The sequence below is a fragment of the Dipodomys merriami genome, unplaced genomic scaffold (genome assembly GCF_024711535.1).
Source record: "Dipodomys merriami isolate MVZ:Mamm:240054 unplaced genomic scaffold, mDipMer1.0.p SCAF_22, whole genome shotgun sequence".
In the NCBI taxonomy this organism is placed as follows: Eukaryota; Metazoa; Chordata; class Mammalia; order Rodentia; family Heteromyidae; genus Dipodomys; species Dipodomys merriami.
The window spans coordinates 9,701,780-9,728,997 of NW_027203604.1; the positions used below are offsets into that span (position 1 = coordinate 9,701,780).

The following is a 27,218-nucleotide window of genomic DNA, read 5'->3' on the forward strand; positions in this document are numbered from 1 at the left end:
GTGCTTGGACCAACATTCATTCCCCTTATGTGGCTAGATTTTCAAGATTCATTTCATTCCTCATCTTTTTAGAAAGTCTCATTTCCTCTTTTACTTCAGTCTGGATGCCTTTTTCATGTTCCCACACCACCTACATACAGTTGTCATAGTGTGTTCAAATTGTCTGTGTACTTGTCTGTCACTTCAGAGACTGTGGGCAGGGCAATGACTAATTCACCTCAGTAATTGCTGATGCTTAATACAGCACAAGTAAACAACAGGCATTGTTTCTTAAATAAATTAAACCAATCCCATTCCTTATTTAAAACCTCAAGTATGGGCACTGTTCTCCCCAGGATAGTAATGAGATATTAAGCAATGTCTTCAATTTTTTCATTCTACATTTTAGGGAAAAAATACTTGCTTTTCAACATTACCATACTGGTGTTTAGATCTGAAAAATCTTTTTGAATGGTACGTATTAATTTTCACATTGCCTTTTTTTTTTTTTTTTTTTTTTTTTGGTACTGCTGGTGCTGGGGCTCGTACTCAGGGCCAGGGCTTTGTCCGTTAGCTTTATTCACTCAAAGCTGGTGCTTATCCACTTGAACCACACTTCCACTTCCAACTTCATAGTGGTTAACTTGAAATAAGAGTCTCATGAATTTTCCTGCCTGGGCAGGCTTTCTGATCCTTAGATCTCAGTCTACTGAGAGCCACCAGCACTACACTCTTTTATCATTGCTTTGATAGCTCACTTGATATTAAAGAGAGGGGTTGGGCCGGGTGCTGGTGGCTCATGCCTGTAATCCTAGCTACTCAGGAGGCTGAGATCTGAGGATTACACTTCAAAGCCAGCCTGGGCAGGAAAGTCTGTGACACTCTTATCTCCAATAAACCACCAGAAAAACTGGAAGTGGAACTGTAGATCAAGTGGTAGAGCACTAGCCTTGAGTGAAGAGTGGTTGTTTATTTTGGCCAATTTCAGAGGTTCAGCTCAAAGTTCTTGGCTGGATTCTGGGTAAAACAGAACATTATGGCCACAGGAGTTTGTGGAGCAAGAGCCTTTTAACTTAATAGAGGACAGGAATCAGAGAGGACAGAAGGGACTGTATACAAGATATGATCTTCAAAGGCATGCCTCTATGAGTCCACTCCTAAAATTCCCAGAGCTTCCCAAAATAGTGCCACCAGTGGGCAACTGAACACTCAACACATGAACCTATGGAGGGACATTTACAATTCAAACCATCACAGGTGTATTACATGGGCTTTGATGGAAAGTGACTTAATCTAAAGCACTTAACATCCCCCCGACAGTTGTATCTTAGAACTGTCCTTGCTGCACACCCTGCTGAACCATCTCCCCTCCCTTCCCCCCTGAACAAATGTGCCAGCTGTCTGGAAGACAGCCTAAGACCAAGGCAACATCTGATGCTGATGCTCCTGATGAACACAAGATGTTGTTGAAACCTCGAAACTCCTTAAACATTGCTCATCCACCCTGCCTTCATCTCACCCTGCTTCCTTCTGCCCCCTGACTTCACCCTTTCAGCCTAATATTTAACAAGCCCTAGTTGTAAGAGTGTGTGTATGTACCATTTCCCTCTCAGCCAGGCTGAAGGAGAGTTGGTGGCCCTTCCAAGGCTTCACTCCTTTATAAAGCCTGTGCATCTATTGAGTTTGAATTCTGCCCTTTCTTTATTCTGATACCCTCATGACTCAAGTTCCTGTCTGCTTCCTGACCACAAAGCAATGTTTTATCCAGTTCATGATTCTTGTCAGCTTTAGACAGATGGTTTTTTGTTTTGTTTTGGATTAGTCCACAGAATTATATTTCTTCAGTCCACATGCTTGCAGCACTGAATAACCAATTTTTATCAAACTATTAGGTACACTAAAAATCCCTCTGCGTTCTACACTGTCACCATTTATATCTTCTAGTGTCATCTGTATCAAAGAGCTAGGACTAGAAAAATGTATGTAAAAGTATCTTGAACAGGGTGTCACAAAATATGTATTTGCCTAGTAAATTGTCCCACTGACCTAGGGGAAAGGATGTATTTCTATATAGTGATGTGAGATAATAGGACCACCTGAGAGCTAGAACCATAATGTTCTGTCCAATCCAGCCAAGAACTTTGGACGGATACAAAAGCTGCTATTCAGTCTTCCCTTTTGGGGGCTGGGAGAGGGGATTCATTAAGTGCAGCAATGTGCCTAGATATAACATTTCTCCACTTGCTGAAACTATGATACCTAGCTTGAGTAAGGTCATCTACGAGGTAGTTGCTGCTGGGAGGGTGGAACGGTTCTTGGTAACAAATAAGGATATGATGGCTGGAGCTCTACCTACCATTTTAACCCACAAGGCTAATTTGTGGAATGGAAGCCAGGCTGCAAGGATGCTGAAGCACGAAAGGGTTTGGGTTCCTGGGGGTCAGGGGACAATTATGCAGCGTTTACTATACAAGGAAGAAAAATAACCCACACAACTTGTTGGATTTAGGATTTGACGATCTCCAATCAGGCATTCTGTTAACGCTGGGCCTTTGCTGTCATCCGTGGAGCCTAGAACAGTACCTGGACCAGCTGGAGACCAGGCTGGCGGGAAGAGTGCGAGGGGACCGGAGGAGCAATAAGGGCAACACAGGAAGCCGCCGCCTCCTGGACCTGCGGCGAGACTCTTAATTCTGTCAGAGCAGAGCTCCGAGCTCTTCCTCTTTCACTCACCCGCGGCTCCGCGGAAGCCGGCGCTCGAGACAAGCTTGTGACCGAGGTCCCCACAGAGTCTCTGCGCGGTCCCTCACCGTCCCCAGCCGCCCCGCGCCCCATTCGAAAGCGCCAGAAGCCGCCAGGGGCGTCACGGACTGCCTCGAGTCTCTATTGGTTAGTTTTTGTCACGTGGAGTGAGAGGCATTTCCCATTGGCTGGCGGACGAGCGGCCGCGCGGAGGGCAGCGCTCGGGACGCGGCCTCATCGCGAGCGCGCGGCCGCCGTGCGGCGATTGCGCGCGGCGATTGCGCGCGGCCGGGAGGACGTTGTCTGGCGCGCGGGGCAGATACCCCTCCTCCTTCGATACGTCGCCCCCGCCTGGGCGCGGAGGGCCACCGCTGGGCCTGGGGACGCCCCTGAGGGTGTGCAGGGACTGCAGGCAGGCCCAGCACCCGCAGACCCACCGGACAGCGCCTGTGGCGGGCCCCGCCTGGTCCACCTAAGCCTCCCGGCCCTGGACCCGGAGTGACCGAGCCCACCAGCTCCAGGGCTCCTGATGCGAAGATTGGAAACGCCGAAAGGAGGTGCGGAATCCGCCGCCAGTTAGCTACACCCCCGTATGGCTGTCACAGTTATTTCGTTCAGTGTCTGCTTGTTACGGGCTGCCGTTTGAAGGCACATCCCCGAGGGGCATGAGCCTGGGTGCAGAGATCGTGGGGTGGAGGGTCGCACAATCAGGCGTCTTGCTGGGGCCAGTGCTGGGGAGCCCCCCACCCCGCTCCAGAAAGGGGAGCCGCCCCTCAGTCCTGCTCAGAGCGATGCGATCTTCTGATTGCTCCTAAGTTGTTGCATATCTGGATTTTAATGTCAGAACTTGATGTTAAATGTTGTCATTTACAAGCCAGTTCTAGACTGGCTAGTTTGTGACCTCTGATTCTATCCCTACATTGGACAGGTGACCTTTGAGGGTAGAGGGGTACCCACTGGAATCTGGGGATAGAGGTTAAGCATTGTTAGAACACTGTTCAATATTTTTTTAAGGCACTGTTACTGATGAGCTTTTATTGTGAGCACCCTTTTGAAAGGTTGATTGTGTATTTTTGTGTCTGCACTGGAGCTTGAACTCAGCGCCCTGCATTCTTCTTAGTTCTTTTGCTCAAGGCTGTAGGTCTACCACTTGACCCATATCTACACATTCAACTTTTTGCTTGTTAATTGGAGATAGCCTTGTGGATTTGGCTGGCCAGGTTGTCTCAATCCTAATCCTCAGATCTCAACCTCCTGCATAACCAGGATTATAGGCATGAGCTACTGGCACACACCGTTTATTTATTTTGTTAAATATCATTATTTTGTTTTAACAAAAATGCTTTTGTTAAGACCAACTGCCATAGACAAAAGACACTTGGCTCAACAGATGCCCTGTGATTGGTGCAAATAGAATCCTTCATTTGTATAATGGGTTGTACCTTGATTAATGCAAACCTAAAGAGGCTGCTGGTATTCAGTGCAGACTTTTTTTCCCCCCTCCTTGTTATATGGCTGCTTGACTCACTTTGGGTGACACTCCTCATTTCCCACCTGATATTATAACACCAGATCCCATTAAAGACTTTCTCTTGAATGGTCTTGCTCACCTTTGCCACTGCTGACTGGAAGAAACAGCAGTAGCAGCAGTAAGACTGGCAAACTGAGCAGCCCAGGCAAAAGGGCAGCAGAAAGTATCAGTGGGCAGCAGAGAGCTATAACACTGAGGCCCTTGAACTGTGGAGAGACTCAGAAACCCCTCTCACTACAGAATCTGTAACACTTAAGGCCCCAAACCCTGTCCTTCTGCCCTAGGTATCAGGGGCTTGAGTCCAAACCCAGAGACCAAACCCAGTGCCCATGTTATCATCCACTTTGCTAACTGCAAATAAGCATAAGGGCCTATCCACAATTTGTATTGGGGTAAAACAAAAGATCCCCAGCTAGTTGTTTTATATATTTTTTTCTCTCTGACATGCATTTGCAACATGGATTTTGCTCATATTTGGGGAGGGGGTTTAATGTGGAGTGAAAGGTCTTGAATGTTACATGATTTATAACCTTCCAAAGAGATCTAGAACATCAGCATACAGTATACCTGTGACATTGAAATTTTATATGGGTTGTAGATTAGGAAAGGAAATACATGTTTAAAAAATGCTTCTGAGAAAAGAGGGAAGGGAAAAATCCTAAGAAATTGCTTTAGGGAAGTAAAAGCAGGTATTTCAGTGACAATTGTGTATGTTATAAGATTAACAAAAGCTGGGTGCGGTGGCTCATGCCTGTAATCCTAGCTACACAGGAGGCTGAGATCTGAGGATCGAGATTCAAAGCCAGCCAGGGCAGGAAAGTCAGTGAGACTCTTATCTCCAATAAACCATTCAGAAAACCAGAAGTGGCACTGTGGCTCAAGCCTTGAGCTGAAGAGCTGAGGGACAGTGCCCAGGCCCAGAGTTCAAGCCCCACAACCTACCAAAAAAAAAAAAAAAAAAAGATTAACAAAAATTGTTGGTACAGAGCTGAAAGAACTTGAAGGGTTGTAAGTTTCATACCAGGCACTGTTAAGTAGCACACATATGTGCACACAATATCCATATTCACATACACAGTTTTATTTGATTTCCACAACAGAATGTCATTCTACTTTGAGAAAACTAATGCTCTGAGGGTTTGGATGACATGCCTCAACCAGAGTAATGATGTAAACACATGTATGTATGGATCCCAAATCACTCATTTATCATGTCTCCTAATCTGTCCAGTTGCATCAAAGCCTGTGGACACCCAAGAATCCACCTTTGTGGTTTTTTTCTTTTCTACTCAACTCATGCTCTACCACTTGAGCAATACCTCCATCACTTCTTGCTGCTGCCCCCTCTTCCTCCTCCTTCTCCTTCTTCTGCATTATCATCATCATCATCATCATCATCATCATCATCATCATCATCATCATCATCTTCTATCGATAAGAGTCCTCAGATTTTTCTGCCCAGACTGGCTTTGAAGCCTAGTCCTCAAATCTCAGCCTCCTGAGTGGTTAGGACTGGACCCCACCCCTCACCTTGTGGGTTTTTAAAGACGTGGATTCTCAGAGCTCTCACTTCAGAAGTGTGGATTGGGTTCAGTATCTGATGAAATCTGGGGACCATTTTGAGAATAACAAACTTCTCACCCAATCTCAACTTCCATGGGTTATAGCCAGGCAGAGCTTTCATCTCTTCTTCCAGATCTTTCCTTCCCAAGCTTTGGGAAGGAAATTCTTTGTTGGGAGAAGCCAAAGAGTATGCTGCATCTCCTTAAACTGTTAAAGAGCTCTTTGTCAGGATCTGACCCTGTTGATTTTCCTTGTTTTATATAATCTTCCTTCAGCTACATGAGAAAAAGTTTTAAAGCTAATTCACCCACAATACCACCAATCTAATCTAATGATTTTTATGTTTTGTACCACTAGTGAATTAGTGCTGTCCCTGGTATTAATCGTGTATATTGTGCAGATCACAAAAGTTAGAAAAGTTCTGAGAAATGAACTTCAGAATTTCAGTTCAAAATCTGAAAACTGCTCTGAGGCTAGACCTTTCTCTCCACGTTCTCTTGAATGGTCTTGCTCACCTTTGCCACTGCTGACGAAGAAACAGCAGTAGCAGCAGTAAGACTGGCAAACTGAGCAGTCCAGGCAAAAGGGCAGCAGAAAGTATCAGTGGGCAGCAGAGAGCTATAACACTGAGGCCCTTGAGAGACTCGGAAACCCCTCTCACTACAGAGGGATTGAATTCATGGTCTCTCTCTTCTATCACTTGAGCCAGTCCCCAGGTCTTCTGTGTTTTATAGATAGGGTCACCTGCTTTTGATTGGGGTAGCATTGGATCTGATCTTCCTATCTTTGCTTCCCATGTAGTTGTGATTACAGGCATGAACCTTCCTGTCCAGCACGATCTTATAGAAACCATATAGGAAGAACAGTATATATAACATTGTAATTGCCGAGTATGATTAATGGTTAGATAATACAATTATAGCTAATGTCAACAAAGCTAACATGATTAAGTTAAACTATCCTAATTAATCTCACTTTAAGTTTGTCACAAGACATCAATCAGAAATTGTCTGATTTTTTTTTTCTTTCTGGTACTGGGATTTGAACTCAGGGGAGTAAGCTTACTCAGCTGGTGCTTTAGTATGTGAAGTGCACCTCTGGCCCAGCTTTTTGCTGATTATTATTTTGGAAATAGAATCTTACAGACTTTTCTGTCTTGGCTGGCCTATGTTCCTCTGGATCTCAACTTTCTAAGTAACTAGGATTACAGGTGTGAGCCACCAGCACCTGACTCTGAATTTTTTTTTTTTTTTTTGTCAGTCAATGGGGCTTGAACTCAGGGTCTGGATGCAGTCCTTGAGCTTTGTGCTCAAGGCTAGTGCTCTAGTGAAGCCACAGCTTCACTTCTGATTTTTGGATGGTTAAGTGAATAATTAATTGAAGATAAGGTTTTCATGGTTTTTCTTGCTGGGACTGGCTTCAGACTGCCATCTTCAGATCTCAGTCTCCCAAATAGCTAGTAGTATAGTCATGAGCCTGGTCTGACTCCAAATTCTTAAATCTCAGTGAAAATCGTAGATATAGATTGTGTGTCAGAAAAGGGGGGATTTAAGGAAAATATTTGAAGGTACAGTTAAGAATTTTCCTGGTTTGAAGTGTTTTGTGGTTGATCTAAGAGACATAATTTACAACTCTTCCATAAAAATGATGGTTTTGATCATACTTGGACTTAATTCCCATGACATTATAATTTTAGGTTATTTGGAAATCATTCCCTTTAACAGCAATTAGTGTGGATACTTAATTCATTAGAAGATTATGTCTAAAGAGACTTTCTCAATGGTTTCTATAGGTGTTTTACATTCTATTATAAGTTGGCAATTTATAATTTTACATTTATAGAGTATAAAGTAATAGTATGATTTTTAATACAATGTGAAAAAACTGACAAATCTATTACCTGAGGTGATAGTATTTGGAATTTACTTTATGCAGTTTTGAAATGTACAATACAGTAGTATTAGCAATATTTACCATGCTGTGTAATAGATCTCAAAAAACTTATTCCTTCTCAGAGACTGTATTTTTTGACTAGTTTCTTCCCTACTCTCACCTTTCATATCCTCTGTAACTATCATTGCACTTTTTACTATTGTATTTATGAGTTTGTCTTATTTCTTTAGCATAAAACTCCCCAATCCCATACATAGTGTCACAAATGACATGGTTTCCTTTTTTTTTGCTTGTCCCAGGACTCAAACTCTGGGCCTCGACCCTTTCCTTGCGCTTCTTATGCTCAAGGTTAGTGCTCTGCTACTTGAGCCACAGGGCCATTTCCAGCTTTCTCTGAGTAGTTTATTGAATAGTAGAGTCCCATGGACTTTCTTGCTTGGGCTGGATTCAAACTTAAGTCCTTAGATCTCAGCCTTTTGAGTAGCTAGGATTACAGGCATGAGCCACCAATACCCTGTATCATTTCTTTTTAAGGCTGAACAGCATTCTACTCTGTGTGTGTGTATATGTATGTGTAAAACAGTTTTTTAATCCTACAGTGCTTCAGTGACCATTTATTTATTGAGAAGTAGTCTTGAAAACTTCCTTTTCTTGGTCTAGGTTGGCCTCAAACCTTGACCCTAACCATCTCAGCCTCCCAAATAGTTATAATTTCAAGCCGGGCGCTGGTGGCTCACGCCTGTAATCCTAGCTACTCAGGAGGCTGAGATCTGAGGATCACGGTTCAAAGCCAGCCCGGGCAGGAGAGACCGTGAGACTCCTATTTCCAATAAACTACCACAAAACCAGAAGTGGCACTGTAGCTCAAGTGGTAGAGTGCTCGCTTTGAGCTGAAGAGCTGAGGGACAGCGCCCAGGCCCAGAGTTCAAGCCCCACGACCGACAAAAAAAAAAAAAACAAAAAACAACAACAACAAAAAAACCAAATAGTTATAATTTCAGGTGTGAGCCACTGGCGCCCAGATACTTTTTTGAAGAACCTCTATCCTGGACTAATTTATTTCTGTTGCTGGACTAATTTATTTCATCCCCCCTACCCACAGCAATCTATAAGAATTTCTTTTTTCCCCCTATCTCCACGCCACTTGTTTTTTCTTGAGGACAACCATTCTTACATGAGTGAAATGAAATCCCAATGTAGTTTTGTTAATCAGCACCATTATGGGTGGCAGGCTGTTCCAAAGGCCATCTTCTAACCTCATTTTGGCCACTACAACAGCCCATACCTCCCTTTGATCTGTGTGAGGATAAATGTCAGTCTCATCAGACTCCTCTGTCTGGATTTGTTAATGTTTATATAATGTTTCACTATAGGTAAAAAATTAGAAGAAATCCCGCAGTTAATTTCTTGTGGGAAACAAAGTCATTTTTTAAATGTCTAGGAGTCAAATCTATTTTAATTCAAGTGGCACTGTTTGTTCTGTAGCCACTTGCTTTATTTTTAACTTATAGCCTTCTAGCCTTCACAAAGAAAGTCTGCTTGCCTAATATTTGAACTTGAAACATTGTTACATCAAAATTATATGAGTCAGCAGGCATCTGTGAGTCATTGCTCCAATCCTAGCAACTCAGGAGACTGAGATCTGAGGATTGCAGATCAAAGCCAACCCAGGCAGCAAAGTCCATGAGACACTTATTTCCAATTAAGAATCAAAAAGCTGGAAGTGGAGCCGTGGTTCAAGTGTTAGAGCACTAGCCTTGAACACAAAAGCTAAGGTACAGTGCCTGGAGAGCACCCAGGCCCTGAGTTCAAGCCTCAGAAGCAGCTTCAAAATAAATACAGAGTGCTGGTGGCTCTGTAGTCCTAGCTACTCAGGAGGCTAAGATCTGATATCTGAGGATCATGGTTTGATGCCAGCCAGGGCAGAAAAGTCCGTGAGACTTATTGCCAATAAAACTACTCAGACGAAGCCAGAAGTGGTGCTGTGGCTCTCAAGTGGTAGAGTGCTAGTCTTGAGCACAAAGTGCTTAGGGACAGCTCCCAGACCCTGAGTTCAAGCCCAGGACCAACGAAAATAAATAATAAATAAAAATAAGAATTTGAGTACTCCTTATGAGTCAGACGTAATAATTCAAGTGGATCTATTACAGGATTCCATAGGAAGTTGTTGTATATTTAAGAAGTACTATGTGATCTTAGCTACTCATGGAAACATTTTCTCATTTAGTCATATTTCTATCAAGTCTGCCTTAGTATGTGTAAACACTAGTCTTTATGAGATATACATATAATGTTTTTACCGTGTATAATCCAGTATTTGTAAAATATATATAATATAATCCTTATGAGGACTAGTTTAGGTCTAAAAGTATTGGAGGACTTCTGTTTTCTACATTTACTTGGACCTTCTGTTTTAGGACTTAAATTGCTTGTTTTGTTTAATTCATGTTGTAGTTGTGTATTTTATCCTATTCCTAAAGCCTATCTCAAAAAGTTTACAGTATGATATCTTCTAAAAATACCATTTTAAAAATAATATATATGGAGTGTCACATTTTGAAAATATTGAAAAAAACATAAAATCCACCAGTAAACTATCCTGTTAATATTCTGATGTATATCCTTCCAGTCTATTGTTCATGTTGTAGAGGTAATCAGTTTAAAATGAGATCATACTCTGAGTATATTTTGTGACTTTTATTTTTATTTAATGATATGTAATAAATAAGTGCTTTTAATGCCCATCATTCTAATTCTTTTTTTTTCTTTTTGTTGGTAGGGCTTGAACTCACGGCCTGGGTGCTTCCCTGAGCTCTTTTTGCTCAAGGCTAGCACTCTACCTCTTTGAGCCACAGTTCTACTTCTGGTTTTCTGATGGTTAATTAGTGATAAGAGTTTCCTGACTTTCCTGCCCTGGCTGGCTCTGAACTGTGATTCTCAGATCTCAGCCTCCTGAGTAGGTAGGATTACAGACAGGAGGCACTTGTGCCCAGTTTCTAATTCTTTTTAAGTACATGTTGTGTTGTAAGATTTGGGTTCAGAAGAATTTTGTTAATAAATTACCATAAAAGGTGAATTCAGAAACCTAAACTGCTGAGCCAGGAACAAAATCCAGTCCATTGCTCTTTTCCTTCATTAAGCTTGCCTTGGTTTCTATCCTCCCATCCTAACACAAGCGGTTAGGATGTCAAGGTGTCTTAGAAGGAAGATTTATCTAGTAGATACAGTTGCAATGTGGTTCTCTTTTCAAACTTTTGTAGCCAACCCTCCACAATATTTATTTTTTACATTATTGCCACTATAGGCAAAGCATCAAAAGTAAAATTCAAAGGATCTGGAATAATGGGGAAAATAAAATTGTATTCTAAAACTCCTCAAACTTTTAGATAAGGGAAAGATACTGGAATAAATAAATTTACAGGCAAATAATACTCAAGTTTAACATTTTTATATGCCAAAGAAATGGCCCCAAATTCAGTTTTGCCTCTCTCAGTCTTTAGAGCAATTTTGTTATAATTGATTCCTAGTTTGTAAATATATGTTATAATTAATTCCTAGTTTGTAAATATATGTAACTATTAAATTACTCTCTGTCTTGACATGCTTACTGTTTTTGTGTTCATTCTAAATAACTATATGAGAATTTGTATACAAATGACTCAGGCCACAGATCAGCTTATACTAGATATTAAAAACTGGTCGTTTTAAAATGTAATGTGAAATTTTCTTACAATAGCCAGGCACCAGTGGCTCCTGCCTGTAATCCTAGCTACTTAGGCTGAGAATCTGAAGATCACAGTTCAAGGCCAGCCTGAGCAGGGAAGTTCATGAGACTCTTATCTCCAATAAACTACCAAAAATAGCTGAAGGAGAAGCTGTGACTCAAGTGGTAGAGCACTGGCCACGAGCAAAAGAAGCTCAGGGACAGTGCCCAGGCTCTGAATTCAAATCCCAGGACTGGCATAAAAAATGTATGTAATAGTAACCAGTGCAATTATTTTTACTTCTATGAAAGTATACCTTTCAAGTGAAAAAATTTCAAATACCAGTAAGCCAAAAGAAAGCCAAAAAGAAATAAAACATATGCAATCCTAACACTGTAAATACCCCTTTAGTTTGCCAATTTAATTTCCTTTTCTCTTTCTTAATCTATGGTGGACTCTTCATAATGGTATATACAATAATAACTCTTCTGTGATTTTTTCAAACTTTGTCACAAACAAAATTTCAACAATTTTAATTTGGAGTTTTGTGAACAGGGAAGCATCCCATCTAGAGACTTGGGAAGGCATTCCTAGAGGGCTTTATAGGTAGAAAAGGTGGAGGAAAAGAAACAAGAACCAAAAAGTAGATCGGTCTTTACAAAGTTACTTTCCTTACAGGCTTAAAATAGCCCTTTTAACACCATGCCAAATCAGATAAAATGAACCCTTTCTGATTGATTGCTGTGAATTTCATGTTTGGAAAACTGACCACTTTCAAACTTGAGTTTAATGATGACCTGGCTCAGATGACTCCATTTGAGTTTCATCTGACCTGTTGGTCCCGATGTAAGAGCTTAGTCTTTTTCCAGTTAATTTGAGAGTCTTGAGAACTTTTTGTGCCTAGGCTGGCTTTGAACCTTGGATCTCAGCCTCCTCTTGAGTAGCTAAGATTACTGGAGATTACTGGGGTGAGCCACTGGTATCCAGCAAGAGTTCAGTCTTTTTTTTTTTTTTGGTCCTGGGGCCTGAATTCTAGGCCTGGGCACTGTCCCTCAGCTCTTCAGCTCAAGGAGAGCACTCTACCACTTGAGCCACAGTGCCACTTCCGGCTTTTTCTGTTTATGTGGTACTGAGGAATCGAACCCAGGGCCTTATGCATGCAAAGCAAGCACCCTACCACTAAGCCACCTTCCCAGCCCCAAGAGTTCAGTCTTAAAAAGGCCAATGACTTGTAATTATTTTTTTTGGGGGGGAGGGGTCGGTCGTAGAGCCTGAACTCTTGGCCAGGGTGTTGTCCCTCAGCTCTTCAGCTCAAGGCTAGCACTCTACCATTTGAGCCACAGGACCACTTCCAATTTTTGGTTTTTTTTTCCTGCTTATGTGGTGCTGAGGAATTGAACCCAGGACATCATGCATATAAGGCAAGCACTCTACCACTGAGCCATCTTCCCAGCTCCAACTTGTAATGTTTAATTCACCTCCCACCTTCTCATTATTTGAATCAAGTCTATGTATATTAAGTCATTAAGTATTTCCTGTACTTTTTTTTTTTTAGGAGGATGTAGATCAAATCAAAGGCCTGGGTCATGTTAGGCAAGCACACTATCACTGAACTACACCCCAACTTTTAAATTCTATTTCTAATCTTAAAGTAGATGATCTTATTTTTGGTTTAAGAGCAGGAACTTCGGATAAGCCACAGTAGTTTTTTTTTTTTTTATACTGTGTATAAACCACAGTGGATTTTTAATTCCAGAGTTACTTTCAGGACTGGTGCAGATGGCCCATCTTTGGTGAAAGATATGGATAAACTAACTTTCAAGTACATTTTAGTCATCTGTGTTAATAATAAAAGAATAACAAAATATAGACACTATATAATGGAACATATGGAACCATATAAGGAAAACAATGTAGCCATACTACTTTATTAGCATTTTGGTCAGTCTCCTTCAATTCCCTTTTCTATGCAGATTTATTTTTATACACAATAAACACAATTTTAGACTCAACTTTAAGTTTATAGAAATTTTTACTACTTTAATGTATTGCTAAAATAATGTCAGTATATACCTTTTTCAATTCCTTCCACTTTACATTTCTTAGATGCTGGCTGCCCTGACTTGGATAATTTATCATCATTGTTATCAGCCCATAAATACTTCTCTACATTTCTGGTACTGTCTATTGGTGGTCTCTCTGAACAAGCTTACCTTCACATAGCCTGCTGACTACTGTTACTGGGCTGCTAGCTCTCTTTAGTTCCTAGCTGAGTTAGTATTCTCAGCCTCATCCTCAGGGATCTCCACATTTGCCTTCAGTCTGTGTGCTTTTTATATTTTTGGTCAGTCATAGGATTTGAACTCAGGACTGAGCTTTTCTGTTCTAAGGTAGTGCTCTATCACTTTGAGCCACAGCTCCACTTCCAGTTTTCTGGTGGTTGAGATGAGTCTCACAGACTTTTCTGCCTGGGCTGGCTTTGAACCATGGTCCTCAAGGCTCAGTATCCTGAGTACATAGGATTACAGGTGTGAGCAATCACTGTCCAGCCTTTGTGTGCCTATTTTGTGCGGGCCCTAACATGTTTACCACATAGCTTCCAACATGTTTTGTCAGAAAGGTGGCACAAAATCAAGTAACTTTAGTTCAGTGTTTGCTTTTTTCCTTGGGGCATAAGCTCTTTGTAAACAGAGATGATAAGCAAGGGCCACCGGGGACCATTTTTCTTTCTTTCTTTTTTTTTTTTTTTCTTTCTGATTAGTTGTGTGTGTTCCCTGGTCCATTGGGGGAAAGTATTCTCATTTAGATCCTTCTCTTTTCTTCCATCTGATGCAAATGATTAGATAGCCCAAAACATGAATAAGAATTCTACTGATTAGTGAATTCTACGTGTGTGTGTGTGTGTGAATTCTACGTGTGTGTGTGTGTGTGTGTGTGTGTGTGTGTGTGTGTGTGTGTGTTGGCTGGTCATGGGGCCTGAACTCTGGGCCTGGGTGTTGTCCCTCAGCTCTTCAGCTCAAGGCTAGCACTCTACCACTCGAGCCAGAGTAACACTTCTGGCTTTTTCTGCTTATGTGGTGCTGAGGAATCGAACCCAGGGCTTCATGCATGCAAGGCAAGCACTCTACCACTGAGCCACCTTCCCAGCCCCTCTACTGATTATTTGTAGATTTTTTTTAAGGTGAGTGCCTTTAATGATTTAACAGATGGCAGAATAATTATACTTTTAGCTTGTACCTTCCAAATTCTGTTTGAAGAGACTATTATTTATACCAGTGGTAGAGCTCCTTGACAGATAAATCAAATCCCTCAAATTAGTGAACTTGGAGATAAAATTGAACAGTTTTTCTTTATATTTTAGACTTCTAAAGTGTTTTTAGACTTCTAAGTGTTTATATGTTAAAAATTAACTTCTTCCTATGGTTATCAAAAGATAGAACAGTAATATTTTTGCCACATAAGTTATGATGAAATATGTATCTTTCAGTTGAGTGAATTATTGTGCTAGCCATTTAGGCAAGAGATCTCAGTATCTCAGTATACACAAATCACTTTGTTCCAGACAAGCCTAACTCAGCCTGTTACAGGATTTAACCTTCATTCTTAAGTGTATCTCTAGGTCACACTGAAGAAAACCTGATTCCTTGCAATATAACAGTATTTTTCATACCTACATTTACTACTCTTCATATTTTTTCACCCTTTTTACTAAACAGATACTTTTTAAAAGTCAAAGTTTATTTTATCCTTACTATTTATATCCCACCCCATCCCTTTCATGGTTCTTGGTGCCCAGTAGTGCTCAAGTATTTATTAGATTAAATTGAAAAGTATTTATTAGATTAAATTGAAAACTATTGTTCACATAGGCCTATAATCTGGTCTTTTTTCTGTATGTGTTCCAGTTTGTCTATGTTCATTTTAAGCTGTGTTTCTGCTATATGCTATCCTTATACTTTGGAAAAATATACATATGCAGTGACTTTTTAAAAGTTTTTTATTGTTATAAATGACATGATTTTAGCTGATTGGAAGTTGGAAGCTAGACATGGTAGCTCATGCCTGTAATCTCAGATGTTTGGAAAATGGAAATAGGAGGATCACAGTTTGAGGACAAAAACATGAAGCCCTAACTACAAAACAAACTACAGCAAAAAGGGCTTGGTGGCATGGCTTATGTGGTAGGACACACTTGCTTTGCTAACTCAAGTCCCTGAATTTAAATCCCAATACTGCTAAATTTTTTTAAAGTTGGAGAAATTTTTATTAAATATAACCTAACTTTATTATTAAATGTATCAAAGATTTTTGTTGCTGGCAAGTTATAGGTGAATACTATCTTATTACTCAAATTGTTCCAGTTTTTGCCACTGGGAACTTTTCTAGGTGGCTCTTATTTCCATTGATATTCCCCTCAGATTGTATTTGAGTACTTCCCTACTTTGTGTTCTTTGTGGCACTGAAAGGAGTTGCTCACACATCTTCATTATCACATTCCCTGCTTCAGCCCTAAAACCAGCCTGTTCAACAAGAATGATGTCCACTGGAAAATGGTATTAGGAACCAGATTTGCCACTGATCATTGTTCTAAACTGCTTTGTTGAATGATAGCTAGTAAAATATACAACTAGATAATAAAAATTTAAAAATTCACAAAGTTGAAGTATACATATTTATATATTCGTTATATGTATAAATATATTGTTTTTCCTTGGAAAAAATTTAGTATTTAGCTGTGAACACATTGATGGTCTAACTTCAAAATATTTCATTTATGAAATATCCACACATCAGAAATACCATAATAGAATAAAGCACTTACTTAAAAAAAGAGAAAGAAACATGATTTATTCTGATCTGGCATCACAATTGGGTGTCATTGCTTTTAGGCCCTGTCAGTGACTGGAGCTAGGAAATGTGTATATACATTTTCTGTGTATGCATTCATGACTTTCTTACAATGCTCCCCTCTTATCCATGGCTTCAGTTATCTATGGTTAACCACAGTTTGAAAATATTAAATGGAAAAATTCTAGAAATAAATAATTCATACTCTTTAATTTGCATGCCATTCTAAATAGCATAGCAAAATCTTATGTTCTCCCACTTTTGAGTCATCCCTTTGTCCAATGTATCCATGTTGTGTATGCTGCCTCCCACCTCTCAGTGATAGGCTGTCAAACATTTGTGCTCACATGGCCATGTCTATTACCTCACTCATCTTATCATGGAGGTTACATAGTCACAAGAAGGGAGAGTACAGTATAAGATATTTTAAAAGATTCACATAACTATTATAGCATATTACTTTTATTCTAGTTTATCATTGGTTATTGTTAATATCTTAGTTGAGCCTATTTTACAAATTAAACTTTATTATAGGTATGCATGTGGAGGAAAACCAAGAGTGTATATATAGTTTGTCACTAGGTGTGATTACAGGCATCCCTTGGGGTCTTAGAACATGTCCTTTGTGCTTCCATTTTTACTCATCAGTGTCTACTAAGCTCAACAGGAATTCACTCTGACGTGTCAGTCACTAATTTAGATCTAATCCATTCAGACTTTCTTCCTTTCTTAACCACAACTGACCAGTCCATATTGACCCATCTAGCTCCTACTTTGCAATCTTTTTTATTTTTTACTATTTTTCAACTCTAATACACATGTAGATTACTATCAGAATTGTTGTCTTATATTACCACAAAACACACCAACTTCAGTACAATATTTATATCTGATTCCTTTTTTTCCTTAAAAATTTGTTTCCAAAGCTTCTTACACCTTTTTCTGACCATCCTCTTCAATGAGGTTATGTCTGACATTTGTAATATGAATCAATTCTTTTGTCTTTGTCTGTCTTCCAAACTGAGATCCAGCACTCCTGGTGGATTTTTTTAACTTACAATAAAAAGACATTAAAATTCATTCTTTGTGCTATGAAATTCCATGAATCTTGACAAATAAATAGCATCATTTATCTATGATGGCACTGTTAGACAAAGTAGTTTCTTGGCTCTGGAAATAGTTTATGCTTTACCTAGTCAGCCCTCCAACCTTCTCCAACCCCTTTCAAAAATGGATCTGTTTTCTATCTCTGTACTTATATATTTCCCAGAAAGTCATATAAATGAAATCATGTAGTATGTAGCCTTTCTCCAATTGGAATTTTTCTCTTAGCATAATGCATTTAAGATTTATCCGTGTCATACAAATGAATAGCTTTTTCCTTTTGATCACATGAACAGTATTTTTAGTACAAATGCAACATCCTGGATGCTTCAGTTATTGAGTAATTATAAATAATATTGCTGTTCAAATTCATGTGTAGGTTTTTGAGTAGACATAGTTTTCTAGTCTTCTTGGATAAAGACTTAGAATCATAATTTCTGGGATTCAGAAGCTATGTTTAGGTTTACAAAAACCTGTGAAATTTTCTTCAAAAGTAGCCATTCCATTTTACATTGATTCCACCAAAAATTAAGGAAAACTCTTGTTACTCTCCATTTTTGCAGGCATTTGGAAGAATATTGCCTGGATATCTGCCCTTACCTTTCAAACATGGTATATCATGGTTCTAGTGTTTATTTCCCTTATACTGTGCATCTTGTTGGATACTTGTTTGGTCTCTGTATATTGTCTTAGTGAGGTGTTTGTTCAATTCTTTTTTTTTTTTTTTGCGGGGTTGGGGGGGCTTGAACTCTGGGCGTTGTCCCTCAGGTCTTCAACTCAAGGCTAGCACTCTACCACTTGAGCCACATCACCACTTCCTTCAATTCTTGTACCACTGGAAACTTAAAAGTATAGTATCAAAATTTATTAGTAATTTTAAAGTTCAAACAATACAGAAATCTGTAAAAATGAAAAAGATGGGCTATAATGTCTATTCCAAACAAATCGAAATAACTAGTGTAATAGATTGGCGTGTATGCTGCCAGTTTTTTCTTGATGTTTCTAACAACACATGCATTTTTCTATATAAATATAACTAGATTAAAATTATTGCTCTGCAACTGACTTTTATGTTTTAACTTCCTATGTCATTCCATACAAATTTGAGTGTTTTATTTTCCATGAGAAATATATGCTATACTGGGCATAGTGATGCATGCTTGTATTCCCACCTACTCAAGATTGAGAGGCAAGAGAATCTCAAGTCTGAGGCCAGTCTGGGCAAAGTTAGCAAAGACCACATCTCAAACAAAACAAAATAGATACAAAAGGGTAAGTGAGTAGCTCTAGTGTAGAGTGCTTGCCTAACATTTCCAAGGCCCTGGGATCACAAGAAAGAAGAAAAAAAGAAAGGAAGAAGGAAAGAAAGACAAAGAGAGAAAGAGGCCCGGGTTGGCCTTGAACTTGCAATCTTCCTGTCTCAGCCTCCCACATACTTTGTTTATAGATGTTAACCCTCACACCCAGTTTAGGCTATAATTTACTCACCCATTTCACATACAAAATATTTTAATTCCTACCATTTTTTTTCCTACAAAGTATCTTAATGTGTTAAATAGTAAAAACACCTTTTCACATATTAATGGCCTTTGGGCATGGTTTTTTTTTTCTTAAGTAAAAATTGTGTATACAGAATAATGTCTATAGTTACCAATCTATAAAGAAAGAAGAAAATAGAAGTCTTCTTAGGAATGTTAAGTCATTTTCTTTCTATGTGGAAAAATTTTCCTTCTCTCTCCCTTTCTCCCCTTCTCTGCCTCCCTTTCTACTACCCCTTCTTTCTAGTCTCCCTTCCCCACTCCCTCTTTCCCTCCCTTTCCTCTTTTTTTTTTTTTTTTTTGGTACTAGGGATCGAATGGGGATAGAACTCAGATCTTCACATCTGCTAGGCAAATGCTATACCACTGAGCTGTACCCCTAGCAGCCCACTTTTTTTTTGGGGGGGGGGTCCGGTCGTGGGACCTGAACTCTGGGCCTGGGCGCTGTCCCTCATCTCTTCAGCTCAAGGCTAGCGCTCTACCACTTGAGTCACAGCGCCACTTCTGGATTTTTTTTTCTGCTTATGTGGTGCTGAGAAATCAAACCCAGGGCCTCATGCATGCAAGGCAAGCACTCTACCACTGAGCCACCTTCCCAGTCCCCCACTTTTTTAAAATTATTTTTTGGTGCTAGTCCTGGGGCTTGAAATCAGGGCTTGGGTGCTCCCTTGAGCTCTTTTTGCTCAAGGCTATGGCTCTATCACTTTGAGCCACAGCACCACTTTGATTTTCTGGTGGTTAATTGGAGATAAGTGTCTCACAGACTTTCCTGCCTGGGTTGTCTTTGAGCCATGATCCTCAGATCTCAGCCTCCTGAGTAGCTACAATTACAGGTGTGAGCCACTGGTGTTCTTCTTTGATCTAGTTTTGGTATTAGATTAGTTCTAGCCTTAGAAAATGAGATGGAATATGACCTCCACTCTTCTTTTTTTCTGAAAGAGATTATGGAATTGGAATTATGTTTAACATTTGGTAGAGTTTACTAGTAAAACTGAGTCTGATGTTTTCTTTTTCAGAAGGTTTTTAGTATTGATTCAATTTCTTGTATAGAGATAAGAGTATTCACATTACCTATATCCCCTTACATGAATTTTTTGAAAGTTGTGCCCGTCAAGGTCTACATTTATCTAAATTTAAAATTCATACAGATATATTTGATATTTGCTTCTAATATTCCTTTATCATGTTTTTTATGTCTTCATGATTAATAATAATTCCTTTTTTTATTCCAGATACTCTCTCTCTTTCTCTCTCTCTTTCTGTTTGTGCCAACCCTACAGCTTGAGCTCAGGGTCTAGACACTGTTCCTCAGTTTTTTTTTGGGGGGGGGGTCCAGTCGTGGGGCATGAACTCTGGGCCTGGGCGCTGTCCCTCAGCTCTTCAGGTCAAGGCTAGCACTCTACCACTTGAGTCACAGCGCCACTTCTGGCTTTTTCTTTTTGCTTATGTGGTGCTGAGGAATCGAACCCAAGGCCTCAGGCATGCAAGGCAAGCGCTCTACCACTGAGCCACCTTCCCAGCCCTATTCCTCAGTTTTTGTGCTCAAGGCTAGTGCTCTCTGCCATTTGAACCTCAGCTGTACTTTAAGCTGTTTGGTGGTTAATTGGAGATAAGAATCTCATAGTTAAAAAAAAAAAAAGAAAAAGAATCTCATAGTCTTTCCTGCCCAAACTGGCTCCAAACCACAGTCCTCAGATCTCAGCCTCTTGAGTAGCTAGATTACAAGCATGAGCCACTGATGCCTAGTGCACATATACTCTCTCTCTTTCTCTTGATTGGTGGTTTATTATTTCCTTCCTTTGTTTAGTTTTTTTGTTTTTGTTTTTTGTTTTTGTTTTTTTTGTTTTTTTGTTTTGTCAGTCGTGGTGCTTGAACTCGGGGCCTGGGTGCTTTCCCTCAGCTCAAGGCAAGTGCTCTACCACTTGAGCACCACTTCCAGTTTTCTGAGTGGTTTATTGGAGATAAGAGTCTCACAGACTTTGTTGACCGGCTGGCTTTTAATCGGGATCCTCAGATCTGTCTCCTGAGTAGCTAGGATTACAGGCATGAGCCACCAGGCCTAGCTCCTTTGTTTAATTTTAATTTAGTTTTCTCTATCTAGTCTCCTAGTGTGAAAGCATAGGTTATTGATTTTAGTTCTTTCTTCTTTTCTAAAATATGCTGTTAGTACTCTGAATGGCTTCCTAAGATGCACTGTAGCTGCATTTGTTTTCAATGGGAGAGGAGTACTGCATATAGACAAGTGCTCTGCCACTTGAGCCATGCCTGCAACCCAGCTACCTAAATTTTGATATTAATTAAAAACAAAAACAAACAAACAAACAAAATGTTTCTACTAGCTTGGTGCCAGTGGCTCACACCTACCTGTAATCCTGGATACTCAGGAGGCTGAGATCTGAGGATCACAGTTTGAAGCCATCCCAGTTAGAAAAGTCTGTGAGACTTTTCCAGTTAACCAATAAAAAGCTGGAAGTAGAACTGTAGTTCAAGTGGTAGAGCACTAGCTTTGAGCATCAAAGCTCAAGGATAGCACTCAGACTGAGTTCAAGCCACAGGACCGGCACCAAAAATCAAAAAGAATCCACAACTACTTTTACTTGTGGTAAAATGCCCTTTATATGTTATCTTTGTCATTTTAAGTGTGCAGTTAAGTGATATGTACATTCATCAATGTTCTTTTGAAAAGGTAGGTTTTGTTAATGTTTGGCAGGTTAGGGTTCAAGGTTCCTGAAGAACATCTTGAAGTGGAAAGCATAGAGACTGGAGTATGGGAAATGCTAGATTGTTTTGAAAATCCTAGCCGTAGAGAATAAAATGCTAGCCAGGCACCAGTGACTCACTCCTGTAATCTTAGCTACTCAGAAGGCCGAGATCTGAGGATCGTGGTTCAAAGCCAGCCCAGACAGGAAAGTCCTTGAAACTCTTATCTTTAATTAACCACCAGAAAACCTGAAGTGATGCTGTGGCTCACGTGGTAGAGTGCTAGCCTTGAGCTGAAGAGCTGAGGCACAGCGCCCAGGCCCAGAGTTCAAACCCCACTACTGACAGAGAGAAAGAGAGAAAAAAAAAAGACAGTAAAAATGCTCATCTCCATTCTTCCTAATTCCTCATAATCTTAGTTTGGGGAGGGTTATAGTATAGAGAACTAATTGTGAAGTACAGCTTCAGGTCTGCAGATCCACATTGACTCAACAGGTTTTCTCTAATTGATCAGTTTTTCCTGGGCATCATGTGCATAAGGGTATCCAATCTAGGCAGAGCCTAGGATGTAAAATAAATACCTAGTCTCAAAGCCAGAGACAGAAAGAGGCAGAGATCACACAAAGATCACAGAAAGGAGAGCAGACACAAAAACAAAGTGGCAGAGATCTTGACTAAGAAACATCTTTGAATAAAGTTCTTTGCACTTATCCTTCATTTTCCAGGACTTCTTTATTCCAAGTCCTGTGACAGGAACCTAAGAAGCCCACAGCAACAGCGCGTCTGTGCTGTTGCATCAGTAGAGCTCAGCATTGGCAGACATTTCCAGCTGCTGAGCTACAGCACTAAGGCAGCGTTGCCTGCTGCAGGGCTGCAACCCTGGTGGTCTCTGACAGCTGCAGAGCCAGAAAGGCTCCTAGTTTCCCATTTTTGTATTTCTTATTTTTATTCTTCACTTCTTGAATCCTTCTTTTGTTTTAGATACATGTGAGTATGCCCTTTCAAATCCTTTGTTTCTCTTCTTTATGCTTGCTCTGGGGATTACAATTAGCATCTTAATATGAACCAATCTAGATTATATTCCTTTAATTTTAGTAGCATGCTAAAATTTCTTCCAATGTACTTACATTTTTTCCCCTTCTTTTATATTATTATTATCACAAAGTACAAGCTCATTAATTTTTATAATTACTGATTTTGCCTTAAAACAGAGAGGTCAAGGAGAGTTAGGAAGAGTCAGGGTGTAGATCAGTTGCAGAGTATTTGCCTATCACACATGAAGCCCTGGTTTTGATCACCAGCTCTCAAGTGGGATCAAAAACCCACTTCATACCAACAAGCTATTTCCATCCTGAAGCCATGTCCTAAATGATTGCTATAATCTTACCTGTAATCCCAGCACTCAGGAGGCAGAAGCAAGAAGATGTGGAGTTCAGGCCTAGCCTGAGCTACATAGAGAGACCCTGTCTCAAAAAAGAATTATATTTATCTGGTTTTTTTTGGTACTGTTTATATATGTGTGGGTTTGAAAGTTACCATTTAGTGTATTTTAATTTCAGTCTTAAGAGACGAGTATTTCTTTTAAGGACGGTCTACTAAGCAACAAATTCGGGTGGTGTGTGTGTGTGTGTGTGTGTGTGTGTGTGTGTGTGTGTGTGTGTGTGTGTGTGTGTGTGTGTGTGTGTGTGTGTGTGTGTGTGTGTGTGTGTGTGTGTGTGTGTGTGTGTTTTCCTGTTTCAGTCTGGAGATGATTCTTTTATTATTTTTTGGAGGTACTGGGATTGAAACTCATGACTTGCTGCTTGCTAAGCCCTCTGTCACTTGAGCCACATTCCCTATCTTTTTGCTTGAGTTTCTTTTTTCAGATAGGGTTTCACACTTTTGCCTGGCAGGACTCAACCCATGATGCTCCTACTTCTGCCTCCAAAAATCTGAGATAACAGCTGTGGACTATCATGCCTGGCCTATTTTTGAGACAAGATCTCACTAAATTTTTTGCCTGAGATAATCTTAAACCCCTTGGCCTCCTGAGTAACTAGGTTTTCAAGTATGTTCCACCATTCCCAGCATCTTCATTTCTGAACATTTTGGCTGGGTATAGAACTTCTGTTCACCATCTATTTTATTTTGACACTTAGAAGTAGTGGTCATCTCATTCTCTTTTTCTTCCCTCTTTTCTGATGACATCCCATCAGCTCTTACTTAATAGTTCCATACTAGACCACAGTTTTAGTTGCCTGGCCCTTTCTATCCTCTAAAAGCTGGCTGAGCTAGCTAGTCTCTTGATAACTTCCTTTTGCTTGGCTTATTTTTTTAAAAAAATGTCTGTAATATCTTCTCACCATGGTCCCAGGAAGAAGGAGAGTTTGGAATAGGAGTGCCATCAGCACTTCAACCAGCTGCTGTGGGTCTTGTCCTCCATGGTCTGATCTCAGCATGTGAGGCCCAGGAGTCACATACCTGCTGTGTTTGAAGTCATCCCCACTTATCCTCCAGGCACTTGAACCATGTTTCACAGAGTAATTTCCTTTTGATTCAGGAATGAAGAGATAGAAAATCTTCTTATCCTTTCTAGGCTGTGAATGAGTAGGTAAATGAAGTGGCCTGAACAGCAAACAACATTTTACTAAAGCTTTTCTTGTTGAACTAGCTGAAAGTGCTGATTGAAAACAACTTTAAGTAGGGCTAAAAAAAATCCTGTATAATTATATAGCTCTGTAATTTAGATATTTATTTAATTTTTCAAAATTATCTTTAAGTTGTTGTACAAAGGGCTTTCATTTCACCATGTCAGTTTGTGATGTATCTTGGTCAGTCTTGATCAATGCTATCTCTTTTCATAATTTTCTCCCCTCCACTCATCCCCTCAATTTTTTCCTAGTTCCATTTTTACATGCAGACATTAAATATTATGACTGCATTTGCCCACTCTTCCTCTCTCCTTTTATCTACCTCTTCCCCTTGGCCTTCCCTTCCCTCCACTCCCCACACACTACAAATTCCAGCTTCCTGCTATTCATTTTGTTAAATTGTAAGTTGTTCAAAGGAGTTACACCATTGCAATGCATATACCATATTTAGTTAATACATTTGTATAAATACATATAACCCTATATATGTTCCCATATATTTTTGTAATTTAGGTCTAACTCCCTCCCACAAATGGGAGAAAGTAGATATTTATTAAAAGGATATCCAGATAATGGTTCTGTATTGTTAGGAATTTACATTTTGGTATTTAGGAAGGTATGGTATCTGCTGCTGCACCAAAGATTGGCTGGAGTTGGGAGGAGTCTATTCTTGTTGAGCAATGCCCTGATTTCAGGTCATTTGGTTGAAAACAGAATTATGGTTGATACCAGGAATATCAGCCAATTCCCTGATTGGGTTGATCACGTGGGGCTTCTTAATGTATTTCATCATTTTATGAGGATTTGCTCAGGTTCTGTTAACAGACTTTAGCGTTCGACAGCTAATGAGAACCCAGGAAACAGACCTTCTCAGTAACCTCAAGAACTTATAAGCCCTTGCTATTCAGGCTGCTTGCCTAGTGCTGTGGCTCTCAGAGCACTAGAGGGCACCATATGGAAACGACTTAGAAATGCTGAGTCCTTCCTTAGACCTGGGCTGGGGCCCAGCAGTCTGGATTTTTTTTTTTTTTTTTTCCGGTCGTGCGGCCTGAACTCTGGGCCTGGGCACTGTCCCTCAGCTCTTCAGCTCAAGGCTAGTGCTCTACCACTTGAGCCACAGCGCCACTTCCGGCTTTTTTCTTTTTGCTTATGTGGTGCTAAGGAATCAAACCCAGGGCCTCGAGCATGCAAGGCAAGCGCTCTACCACTGAGCCACCTTCCCAGCCCCATGCAGTCTGGATTTTTAAGTGTTTATAATGGATGTCGATAAGCATTGTCCACTCTTGGTGAGTTTAGAAATATCTGTGTCTTTGATTTGAAATTTAGTCTAGAGCTTGAGGAAAAGCTAGTCAGTTGTGGCTGCTACTAGAACAAGAACATGGAATATGAAACATCACCTCTTGTTAACATCTACCTCATCTGTTTTATTATAGGGTGTTTTCTAGAGCATATTCATTTAAATGATGAAATAGCAGGGCTCTTGCTGCAGGGTTGTTTTTTCATGATATGTGACAGGTCTCAGGAGAGCCTTGGGCCATCCCTAAGGAGCATTTAAGGTGTGAGATCACAGACTGTGAAGTTACAGGGAACTGCCAGAGAGAGTGGATTTTTAAGTGGCCTGTAGGCCTCTCCCTGAGGAATAATATTGTTTGAAGTATTGGGGGGAATCTGAGGGGAAAAAAAAAGTGTTCTTTTTTTTTTTTTAATTTTTACTTTTCTGCCTCTTCAGTTGATTTGAAAAGAAAAAGTGTTTTTTTAGGGCTGGGAAGGTGGTTCAGTGGTAGAGTGCTTCTTGCCTTGCATGCATGAGACCCTGGGTTCAATTCCTCAGCACCACATAAGCAGAAAAAAAAAAAAAAACAAGAAGTGGCGCTGTGGCTCAAGTGGAGCACTATCCTTGAGCTGAAGAGCTGAGGGACAGCGCCCAGACCCAGAGTTCAGGCCCCACGACGGGGAAAAAAAAAGAAAGAAAAAGTATTTTTCCCACTCTCCTTCTTTCTCTTTGAGGTTACGGATTCAGAGGTCAGGACACTTCAAGTTTTTAAAGTCTGTTTCTATTTTGTTTTAGTACATAAGGAAAAGAAAGCTTAAATAAACACTACCATCACATTAGAAGGCTGGAGTTTTTTTGGTGTGTATGTGCCTGTCCTGGGGCTTGAACTCAAGGCCTGGGTATTGCCAATGAGCTTTTTTGCTCTACACTTGAGTCACAGCTTCACCTCTGTTTTTTGTTTGTTTGTTTTGTTGTTCTTTTTGTGTAGCCTTTTTTTGGTGGGTAATTGGAGAGTCTTGGACTTTCTTGCCCAGAGTTGGCTTTGAACTTCAGTCCTCAGATCTCAGCCTCCTAACTATGATTATAGGCAGGCAGTGAGCCACAGGTATCCAGCAGTAGGCTGTTTTAATAGCATCTGTGCCAGATGAATCTTTTACTCAGCCCTACAGAGTGAGGGGATGGGAGAAAAATATGGAACTGGTATTTGGGAAGACATTCTAAAGGAGAGAAATTTGGGCAGAAGCTTCAGGTTTTTGTCACAATTCATATTTTGCTGAGGAGGAAACAGATTCAAACCTTAGGGAATCATCCTGAGGTAGATGGATTAAAAATTAGAAATATGATGTGACCAGGAAAACTAAATAAATATAATGCTTTTCATTATACTTGCACAATACAATAATTATATGCTTAGCGATACCTATGGGACAAGGTAGGCATGGTTACAATTTATACTTTGAGATGAAAATGTGGAGATCAAAAATGGAGCCGTGGTTTAACTGATAGAGCACTAGCCTTGAGCAAAAAAGCTAAGGGCAGTGCCTAAGCCCTGAGTTCAAGCTCCAGGGCCAGCACCAAAAAAGAAATTGGCTTTTGCTCCCACCAATGGTTCACACCTGTAATCCTAGCTACTCAGAAGCTGAGATCTGAGGATAGTGGCTTGAAGGTAAAGGTAGCCTGAGTAGTAAAGTCTCTGAGACTCTTGCCTCCAAT

General features: G+C 40.2%; 1 protein-coding gene across 3 annotated transcripts in view; it reads left to right on the forward strand.

Moving 5' to 3' along the window:
* The first annotated feature begins 2,960 nt into the window (after nt 1–2,960).
* Ptpdc1 (protein tyrosine phosphatase domain containing 1) overlaps nt 2,961–27,218 on the forward strand; it is a 71,562-nt gene continuing 47,304 nt past the window's right edge. For 2 of the 3 annotated variants that reach the window (XM_070033315.1, XM_070033317.1), the window contains exon 1: nt 2,961–3,278. Coding sequence is in view for 1 of the 3 variants with exons in the window: in XM_070033317.1 (XP_069889418.1) it covers nt 3,251–3,278 (28 nt within the window). In the remaining 2 variants the exon portion in view is untranslated. The remainder of the gene's footprint in view (nt 3,279–27,218) is intronic. The other variant, XM_070033316.1, reaches the window with a different exon arrangement.